Below are 10,775 nucleotides of genomic sequence, written 5' to 3' on the forward strand. Positions count from 1 at the left end.
GCTGTGTGTGGATTTTTTTTCCCAAGATTTGAACCCACAACCTTGGTGTTGCCATGTGGACACTATATGTACTGAGCTACAGTGATAGTGCTGAATAAAAAACAGCAAACTGATGTTCAGTCAGTGTTGAACTCTTCTTTAACCCTAGCCGAGGCGGCTAATGATGCTAACAGTGGTTTTCACTTCAAACAGGTTTATATCATGTAAAAGGTATAAGCTATAGTTTATAGAGACTAGTGTGTGTGTTTGTGTGTGTGTTATCCCATAACGATCCTGTTGGAGATGGCTCCTGGCAGAGTGTAGAAGAGCAGGGCGAGGAACAGCAGCGTGATGAGCAGCAGCAGAGCGATGATGATGTACTTCTTGTAGCTTCTCCAAACCAGGTGGAAGAAACATTTGAAGGGGTTGACGAACCAGGAGAAGGACGTGTCAGGACGACTGCAGGAGGACAGAGAGGGGAAGGGTGAAGGTGTTTCACTCCGTGAGGCATTTAGGGGATTTTTTTATTTTATTATAGTTCAAGACCAGAAACTTACTGTAGCTCGAGTTGGTCATTAAAAAGTTATTGTATGTAAAACATAAAAACATCTGTGGGAGAGAAACTACTTCCTGATTGCAGCTTATAATATTATAAAAATACTTGAATATAAGAATATTTTGACATTTTACTAAATCTAATTATCTTTTTTTTTGTCAAGAGCATCACAAAAAGGTCAGATACATCATAAGCCCACAGGTGGTTAACTTGAAGACACATAAAGACTACCAGCCAAAAGTAAAAAAAAAAAACTGGGCAGGTTCAAAAGTTTCAAACTACTTTTTTTATCCCACAGACCAGAGCTTCAGTGTTTCAGTTTAATGATTGCAGATGATTTAGTTTATTATTTTTTTATAGTCCAACATATAGAGTTATATGTCACTTTCTAAATTATGTAATGGTAAAACAATACTATATCCATGACTGACACGTTGGTACAGCTTTCATATTATATACAGAGTTGTGTGTTAGTTATTTACATATAAACCATTAGTTTGTATCCAAAGTCAGACCTCAGTCCAAATTTAGCTCCAGAGCCTCAATGAGTCAAATCTTTCATAAAAACTACTTATAGCAGCCAGTATGTTCTTGTCAGAGATTTTGAAACCCCTCATGTTATAATGAACTTACTGCTGCTAAAGTAAAAAAAAAAACAGCTCCTTAAACTCAACCAGAGTCACTCACTTTGGTTTTGGCAGCGGCTCCGGCTCCTTTCGAGCTTTTCCCACCGGATTCTTCTCGGCCTCCTCAGACGTCACCAGGTGAAACTCGGCCTCCACCTTCCCCTGTTGGAGTCAGACCACACCTGTCAGTCCTGGAAAACCTGGAAAACTCTCTGAATAAGTGAGTATGCGTGTGTGTGTTTGTACCGTCAGCTCTCCAGATTTGGCTAAAGGCCACCAGCCTCTCGCTCTCTTCTGCTGGAAGATGGAGATTCTCTCCGTCCTGTCCTCGATCATGTCAGCCTTACACGACTTGGCTGTCTTGGCCCCCCGAGGGAAACTATGGAGGTCCAACTCCACAGTGCCTAAACACACACACATACACAGCCTTAATCAGCCAGATATGCAAATATAAAAACACATATAGAGAAGCAGTAACACACACACACCTAGGAAGTCGTCAGACGAGAGCGTCTCAAAGTCCCAGACCTGCAGCATGAGGATGGCGGGAATCTTCTGCTCCGTTTTATCCAGAGAGAAAATGTGTTCTCTCTTACTCACCACAATCACCTGAGAGAGGAAGCAAAAATATAAATGCACATATAACATTGTAAGTACTAATAAAGTTATTTGAATGAATCAAATGAAGCCAGGGAACCTTCTCAGCAGGCAGGTAGCTGAAGGGGTAGACAAAGCGCCAGTTGAAGTTTCCTTCCCCGGTCAGAGAGTTGTAGTGGACATCTGTCTCCTGTCGGTCATCCTCCAGACCCTTCAGCCAGCTGAGAGAGAGTTTATGTATTAAACTCTTACTTTTATATTTTATCATGATTTGACTTTTGCATTTACCTAAAAAAAATGTTTGGTTTGTATTTAAAAGATATATTTTGTGTCACCATGTTTCATCATGGAGAAGCCAGTTAAAGGTTTGCACTATTTATAAAATCCTTCTTAGTATCACGTTACTGTAATTAGAAAATAAAAATAATAACTTTGGGTTTTATGGGGGAAAAAAAAAAAAAAAGAGAGATTTGTTTTCACCCTTTGATGTAAATGTCACTGGACTGTTGACCAGTCAGGAAGCTGCTGTCGGTCAGAATCACATCCTCTGTGTTCCAGATGACGATCCGCAACTCGTATCTGAACACACACACACACACACACACACACACACACACACACACACACACACACACACACACACACACATACACACACACACATACACACACACACACACATACACACAATGCTTTTAAAAAAAACAAACAAAAAAACACAAAACTACAGTATTTTGTTTCATAAAGACTGATCTCTTCACCCTTTAGGCTTTCGAGGTGAGATGTCCACTGAAGGTCCAGGATGAGGTAAGTCCATGGGAAACATGTCGATCCACATCTGAACCTGACCCTAAACACACACACACACACACACAGAAGAAACATGAAGGATTATTTCCTGTCTTATATTAGCTGCTGTTACATTAGTCATATTATCACAACTTGGCACCTAATGAAAAATATCCACATCCTAATTTTCTGCTGTGAGCTCAGTACAGTCTGATAAATGTACTCTAACTCTTGACACTGTCAAATATAAAAAAAATTTTGTCAGACATCTAAAGACTCTTATTCTGAAGGGGTTTCTGTGAGTCATCTTGCTGTTTAAAAAATCCAGCCTATTTTTTAGGCCTTTTCTCGAAAATTGCATATCCATAATAAAATGAGTATATCTCTGCAACCACAAGGTCTATTTGAATACTTTTGGTGTCATAGTAAAGGGAAAAAAATGAGGAATTGCTGAAATGTGTAAATTTCAGTATATCTGTTACTGGTGAAGAGTAAATGAAGATGACACACAGAAAAAAATTAATAAAATTAATATTTGCCTAAAAAAAAAATCATATTTTTGATGAGTGCCCTTTAGAATAATGCTGATGAAGCTCAAACTCTCTATAAAATCATTGTACAACATGTGAACATTGTCTCTGCAGTGGTTGATTCTGATTAATTGAAGCAGGACAAAATGATTGAGATTTTACTACAAAATATCCAGGCGAACTTTCCAAAATGTCCATTTTTGGCACAGCTTGGAACCACCTGCTACTATAAACTATTGTTTAATCTTTATTTTCACACAATTTGGATAAACTAACTGAAAATAAATCTACTGGAACCGATTGGAAATAACTAACATAAGTGGATTCAGTCTCTCTGCGTACTGCTGCACTCTCAGAGCAGCTTCTGGGTGGGTTTGGCTTTCAGCCTCTATCTCTGCAGCGCAGTGGTCGATTCGAGTGAGGGGCGGCTCATTTTAACCAATAGAGAGAGAGGAATGACGCTAAACCCAGGTCGATGTGATTGGCCGCACTGGCAGCCATGTGACAGCCATGAACCAGTCAGATCAGCAGATCCACGTGCAGGCCAACGTGGGGTTGTATGCGCGCGCACCAGGCTTCCGTGCAGGCTTCCGTGTAGGGTCCTAGCGCCGTCAGGTTTCGGCCCGGCTAGTTCAGATGTACACACTAGGCAGAGTTCAACTGGAAATATTGTGGATTTACCCATAACACAACCTTTTCACGGCAAAACAGCAAAGGTAAGAGCAAATGTACGACCATGTTTTGGCCACGCAGTGTCTGTTTTTGCTCGACTTTTGCTGGTTGTTGTCTTCTCCCTCTGCCGTGCTGCTGCTAGCTGCTGCTGCTAGCTGCTGTTGCTGGGGGACGCCCCGATGTTCACGTTCAGATGAGAGGTCGCTGATGTGTTTTGCATTATGTACAGTAGTATACGAGCCAGAAATGTGGCGACTGGGTCCACACAGAGGTGCTTTATGAAGTTTGATGTCTAGTTGTTTGTTTGAGTAGTGTTTGGGCTGTGTTTGGGGCATATAAACATGGTTTTTACACGTTGTAGCCCAGCTTCTGCTGTTTAATTTGACGTATAATATGACCATATTCTTTCATAATCAGTGCAGTGGGGGCTTTGTTATTGTTATGCATGTCTTCAAGTCCCCCATATGGGGGACTCTGGATTACAGGAATAAAAACTTGTTTTTCCTGATCCGAGCCACATGCTGCTGCTGGGTTTTCCTACCTGGTCCATACCGGGCCGGGACTTGTGGAACAGCGTTCTGGTCTCGATGTGTTCAGGTACCAATTTACATCCCACAGCTGGGATCTCAGCCCAGCGGTGCAGGATCTTCAGAGACAAGTGTTCATAGGACTCCACCGGCTGATCTGGGACATGTGAACACAACAGTATCAGTAGTGTCAGTGATGTCATATCTAGTATATGTGTGTGAGTGTATGTGTTTGTGTTTGTGGTTGTGTTTGACAGAGACTTCATATAAATGTATAGGAGAAGCAGACTGTGAGCGACCACAGGACTTCACAAACACATTGATATGATATTGGTGTTTCTACAGTAAATATTTTGGAAACCCTTGCGAGTTAAAAACAGGAGTACCATGTGCTTGTCTCAGAAAACCTTTGTACTGTATTGGAGTCAATGGGCAGCAGGGAGGGATCTGGCCCCACTCAGAAGCTCACAGTTTAAATTCTGTAAGTCTCTCTGCTTTGTTGAGCACATTGTGAGAGAGAGGACAAGTTTGTCTACAACTTTGGAAAAAATAATGCGTGTAGAGTGTAATTTGTGGCTGGGAGGAGCGTGGAAAGAGAAAAGTTTCAGACAATTTCAGACAACTTCTCCCACTCTAGCCGATGATGTCACCCACTCTATCCTGAACATTCCACGCGATACACACCCATTAAAATCTTAAAAATTTCTCCAAAAAATGGTCATGGTCATTGAACAGGGATTGATCAAAAACTATAAAACCGAATCGAAACACAGAGTACTTCATCAACAGACAAGACTTGCATCCACATTTTAAAGTTTAAATGGAGCCCCTAGCTGAAAGTATAACAGAGTAGTAGACATATGAAAAAGTCTAATAATTTCTTCATTTTTTGACCTCCCCACAATTATTTCTATTGGAAATTGTTTTGCAGTTTTTTGTGATTTACAAAAAAATAATATTCTGTAGAGCAGTGGTTCCCAACCTTTTTTGGCTCGTGACCCCATTTTGACATCACAAACTTCTGGCGACCCCGCGGCCGTCAATCAAGATGCGCCAGTTCAGATATTTTTATATGCTGCATTTTATCGGAACTCGATTTGTGAAAGATTGTGTGGTTGTTTTATTGTGCTGACTACCTTCGTGCATGAAGAGTGTTTTTCCTGTGAAGACTTTATCTGCCACGGTGATGCGTCCTGGTCTGAAGTGAGGCCCGTCCACTGCGTTCTCCCTGCACAGCTTCGACAGCAGCTCTGACGGCTTCAGACAGTCTCTCCAGGCATTATACCCATCACTGACAGACAGGAAGAGGAGACACAGGGTTTTAGGCTTTCAAAATAAAAGCAGCATGGTTCCCACATGAGCCAAATAGGAACAGTGTGTCTTCAGTTTGACGTACAGACTGTACTCAGCGGGGAGTCCACATGTGGCTCTGTGTCGACTGTAGAAGCGGTTCTCCAGGTCGATACGAGTCTCTCCGATCAGGTCGTCTCCTCCGATCAAGTCGTAGTCATAGATCAAAACTGTGAGCAGAGACTCCTGAGGAAAGGTTGCCTGGAGCTCAAAAGACCTGGAGAAGGAAAAAGAAGAAGGAGATGAACTGGTCAAAGTCACACTAGATCTAAACCCTAACAGTCCTCAGGTCCCCCTGACACAGTAATTTATTTACCGTCCAAACACTGGGTTGAGCTGCTTAGGAATGTAGTTGTCTCTGTCTTTGATTTCATTCTTGCCAACACGGAGGACAATGTACGGGTCGGCCTTCCCGTCTGGGTCAGCTGGGTGCAGGTTGGACGCCTGTGTGTGGGTAGAGCCAGGAAAATCATAAACGCACTGAGAAAACAACTGAAACCCGAGAGAAGGTTGTTTTAAAACAAGCGGGACTCACAGAGACGATATAAACCCGTATGAGGACTTGGACTGAGCCGTTGGAAGGGATTCCTCTGCAGACTCTGTAGTATCCAGTGTCTGCGGTTTCATCCAAGTCCTCGTCCTCGTCCTCTGTGAATTTATACAGGCAGAACCGACCCTGGACAGAGTTCAACAGTAAGTTAGTGAGTTGTTTCCAACTGGAAAAGTGACATGAAAAAGAACTTTCTAACCTTAAACTTGCCGACAAATCTCTCGTCGGTCGACCCGTCCTCGTCGCTGGCCTTCCCTCTGAACAGCTCGTACGTGTTCACCCAGTCATCAAACGGGCCGAACTCTGACTCCAGCTCCTTGTTGTAGAGCTGCAGGAAGCAGGAAGTCGTCAGCATCACTCTCAGTAAGGTATGGAGAGCTGTGATCTTATTGGTCAGGCAGTGTGAGTGACTAATCACCTGGAGTGTGGCCAGTTTAGAGGACGGACCGAGGTTCTGCTCCAGGGTTCCTTTTCCTTTCTGCTTCTTCTTCTTGTCTGTGTCGGACTGGGAGGAGACTGATGGAGCAGAACCAGAACCAGAACCAGAACCAGAACCAGAACCAGAACCAGAACCAGAACGAGGTCAGTGCAGACACTCACACAAACATATTCTGGCTCAAACACTTAAACATTTACTCGCACAGTGATGACAGGGGCGTCGACAGCAGGAACAGACAAAATTCACTCTGTGGTTTCAGTAACGTACGGTGGCCCTGAGAGCTCAACACACTGCAACGTGCAAAGACACAAACAAACTGCAAATTTAGAAGAACATCCTCAACTGGGAAAAGGAAGCACTGCAAAAATTAAAAAAATAATAAAAACTTGCACAGAAAGAAACTGCAAATCCAACTCTACAACAAGAGTGTTTCCAGCAGAGACAAGTTGAGTTCTCTATCGTCTTGAGACTGTCTCTCCACTCAGTTACATATTCCATATGTACGGGATATGACCCCCGCTGCTTGTCAGGGCACGTGGATATTTCTTTAAGACACACCGGCTTGCCCGGCCACGCCCTATTGCGTAGCTATAAAGCGCCTGCGCCGGCGTGTAATCACCTGATTGTTTGGATCTCCACGGTTGTAGCCGTCAGGGTGCTGTGTCTCCATCAATCCGAGAAATTATATACTGAAAAGCAGGGAGCAAAAGTATATAGCAGTGAATCCGCTTACTCTGTGTGAGTCGGGTGCGTCTGTCACTGGCAGCCCTCCCTAGGAAGCTGTATCCGAAGCTGCTTGTCTGTCTGTTTCATTTTCAAAAAAAATAAAGAAATAAAGAAAACCATAGCCTGTATGGTCCGTGCCGGAGGTCCTCTGGCTCCCAGCGTCCCAGGTCGGAGGCCTGTAGTTCTCCCGGAGTATCGCTCTGCGGCTCGTGAAGCGTAACGCGCTTGGTGGATACACACGGGTACTGCGTCCGGTCTATCTGTGCTCTCTCCCCAGCGTAATGCTCGCGGTTCGTGAGGCTGACGCGCTTGGGTGGTTTATGAGTACTGTCCGGGTCGGCAGTGTCCCATCCATCGGCGTTTTGCCCGCATCGGGCTCGCGGGCTGTCGCGCCGGGTGGATGTCACTGCGTTTACCATCGTCCTGTGTGGCTGAGTCCGTGAGCTCTTCGGCTCCCGGTCTTCGGCAGCGTTACTCACCTGGCGTATTGCTCGCGGCTCCGTCGGGCTTGACGCGCCGGGTGGATTCACGGCGAACATCATCTGTGTGGCTGGAGCCGGAAAGCTCTTATGCGCTCCCGGGCCGGCCTCGGCAGTGTTCCCCTCAACCGGCGATATTGCCCGCGGCTCGCGAGGCTGACGCGCCCGGGCGGCGAACGTTATGTCTCCCTATCATCACAACAGTCCGAGCCACTCTCACCCCATCATAAGAGTGTACGGTTTCCCACAGGGCCGGCGACGCAAAGTACCAACTCACAAAAGCAAATAAAAAAAAAAAAAAAAGCCATAGTTAGCCGCGGTGCTAGCAGGCTTCCTGTAAAACAGGATAGTGCCGGTAACTGTCCTGTTTCCGGTCCTGGGCAGTATGGCAAGCCCAGGAGGGCTATTGCTGTGTTGGCTGTGGGGTGGGCCATGCCCCTAGAGGATGGGCATGATAGTTGCTGTGCTTTGTATTGGGGCATGAGCATGCCATTGGCCTCAAGTGAGAAACCTCAATCATGCATGGTACATGGTTTTATTCTGCCCCCACATACTAGGGAGGCTCGGTTTGTGTCGTTTCTTATGACATCAAAACGCTCAGGCCTCAGGTTTCTGAGAAAAAAAGAGGGGCCGTGGCGGGGATAACTGGCAGAACGGCTGCAGCTTCGGAGGGGAGGGAGGGAGTCTTCAGGGGTCTGGCAGACTCCTCTGCTCACCCTTCGGCCCAAGGGTGGATTCCTGGCCGCTACGCTCAGTTCTTACCTGCACCCGTCTTCAGGGTTGGACAGGGAGGAAGAGGCGGAGGAGGATGTGGATATAGAAACGGTCGCCTCCTCCGATGACAACGAACCTCTACTCTGCGCGCAGCTAAACTGGTGGAACGACGCCAACGAGGGTGGGAGGTATGCTCACCGACGTAATAATATAAGAGGCGGTAATGAGACAGGGGCCTACTGAGCTCTCGGGTGGTTATCCCTCCACTGCTAATCCATTAGGGCCCACACGTCCCTCTAGGTTTGAGGATGAATTGACAGAGGTGCGTCCCCCTGCTTCCAATCATCCAGGATGCCCCTCCTGCATTGATTTTAAGGAACTTGCTTGTGTTCAGCAGTTCCATTCCCCAACTTGCTATACCAACATAGTGGATCTGCAGCATGTCGCCGGTTTTCTGTGACAAGCATGACAGGGACCAGGATTGCTTGTGGGACACTTCCCACCAGTGGACCGAACTCCTCATCCCCACAGGTTTTCCCCCTCCAGCATCTATCCAATGGCAACGGGCACCACAAACCCCCGTTGCTCCAGCCAAGAACTGCAGGAGAATGGATAAGTCCCTGGTAGGCGAAGCTTACATTAAAGTTCAATTGGGCGGTGCAGACCCGGTTGGCCAACACTGGTGGCTATTACTGTCTCTTTACCTCCGTGACCTTGTCTCCGGCATGCTCAGGATGACACCAGTGTGGGGGAGGAGCTACAGACGGCCTCCTCATGCCTGCTCCTCCGTGATGATGGCGCATGCATGAGGCAGCGGGCTGTTGCTTTTGGGCATCCTTATCTGGGTGGCGAGGGCCGCCACCTGTGGCGTAGTTCCTCAATTCCCTGCTGCCGCAAGAGGGGATAGAGACTGCCTGCTTAAGTGGTGCCGGTGTGGTGGGTAACCTCCCGCTATGTTTTGTGGACCCATTGCTTTTCAGGCCCTGATTGCCAGCAGGCACAGGAGGGCCGCCGCTGGTGCAAGGGAAGGTTTTGTCAGTGGGCCTTGCCAGGAGTACACTACAGACATGGTCTCGTGGTCTCAGCCGGCACCAACTCCAGTGGCACCAACTCCAGTGGCCCTCAACATGGCAATAGGGATCTCAGACCTGCGTTGGGAGGGCTTCCCGTCGGCGTTTGGGTACCCCCGTCGGGGCAGGAGGCGTGGACCACCTGCCAGGGCTGAGGGGTCCCTGCCGAGCGTCCCCCAAAGGTCCTGACAGCCACCAGAGCCCTGGCCAACCAACCAGGTTGCGACTTGGGACTCTGCCTTCTTAAGAAATAAGATAAGGCTCGTGGTGGAGGGACCGCCTGCACCATGGGTTCCATGGTTGTGGGCGGCCCCTCTCACATGCTGCCCGTGCAGAGATGTATGCTGGGCTTGCATTTGGTAGCCCGCATGGGTCCCCACTGGACCATAGTGGCGGTCCCTTGGAGGCTTCACAATGGGGCCCCCCAGGATGTCGGCGGGTCCCGCAATGGCACATCAACATGGGCCAGGCTCCGGCGTTGTGGCAGGCGTGGCCCGACCTCACATTTATTTGTCTCCCCTCGGCCTTGCGTCTTGCAGTGCTGAGTGAGCGGCCGCTCTGTGGGCCATGCTGGGCCCTGCGTTCTTAGCGGGGCCATTGTCGGTCTCCTTGGGTTAGTCCTAGCGTCTTGCGGGCTTCCATGGCAGCCCTTTCCCTCTCAGGGTTGGCCCTAGCGCCATGCGGGGCTCTTCTCCATGTGAATAGTATATATTGTACATTGTGTACATAGTTCGTCTACTATTGTGTTGCACGTTGTGGTGTGGGTATTGTGGCTGCCAACCGTCTCCTCACGGGGTGTCTTAAAGATCTTATCCCGGACATATGGAATATGTAACTGAGTGGAGTGACCGACAGTATCAAGACGATAGAGAACTGTATGTGTTACATGGTAACCTTGTGATTCTCTGAGTGAAGAGACGTGTCTCTCCATCCTTAGGCGCTCGGAGACACTGTTTCGATCAAACTATCAGTGATTACACGCCGGCGCAGGCGCTTTTTATAGCTACGCAATAGGGCTTGTGGGCGGGCAAGCCGGTGTGTCTTTAAGAAATAGCACACGTGCCCATGTACAAGGCAGCGGGGGTCATATCCACGTACATATTGGATATGTAACTGAGTGGAGATGTCAGTCCTCTTCACTCAGAGAACCAAGGTATACCATGTAACCATAC

The 10,775-nt window shown here is 47.3% G+C and overlaps 1 protein-coding gene across 4 annotated transcripts in view; it reads right to left on the minus strand.

Moving 5' to 3' along the window:
• Window positions 1–69: 69 nt before the first annotated feature.
• Window positions 70–10,775, minus strand: part of fer1l6 (fer-1 like family member 6) — a 25,861-nt gene continuing 15,155 nt past the window's right edge. For 2 of the 4 annotated variants that reach the window (XM_085765998.1, XM_085765997.1), the window contains 14 exons: window positions 6,594–6,691; window positions 6,375–6,503; window positions 6,161–6,301; window positions 5,942–6,069; window positions 5,672–5,842; window positions 5,412–5,566; window positions 4,290–4,432; window positions 2,519–2,607; window positions 2,239–2,337; window positions 1,859–1,979; window positions 1,650–1,770; window positions 1,408–1,565; window positions 1,223–1,323; window positions 71–438 (listed from right to left, as the gene is read on the minus strand). In XM_085765998.1, the coding sequence (XP_085622124.1) occupies window positions 258–438; window positions 1,223–1,323; window positions 1,408–1,565; window positions 1,650–1,770; window positions 1,859–1,979; window positions 2,239–2,337; window positions 2,519–2,607; window positions 4,290–4,432; window positions 5,412–5,566; window positions 5,672–5,842; window positions 5,942–6,069; window positions 6,161–6,301; window positions 6,375–6,503; window positions 6,594–6,691 (1,835 nt within the window). In that variant the 3' untranslated portion in view covers window positions 71–257. Of the gene's footprint in view, window positions 439–1,222; window positions 1,324–1,407; window positions 1,566–1,649; window positions 1,771–1,858; window positions 1,980–2,238; window positions 2,338–2,516; window positions 2,608–4,289; window positions 4,433–5,411; window positions 5,567–5,671; window positions 5,843–5,941; window positions 6,070–6,160; window positions 6,302–6,374; window positions 6,504–6,593; window positions 6,692–10,775 lie in introns of those variants that run through there. The other 2 variants (XM_085766000.1, XR_015034650.1) reach the window with 2 other exon arrangements.

Source organism: Trachurus japonicus, chromosome 21 (genome assembly GCF_045865225.1).
Source record: "Trachurus japonicus isolate A0001 chromosome 21, Traja_1.0".
Taxonomy (NCBI): domain Eukaryota; kingdom Metazoa; phylum Chordata; class Actinopteri; order Carangiformes; family Carangidae; genus Trachurus; species Trachurus japonicus.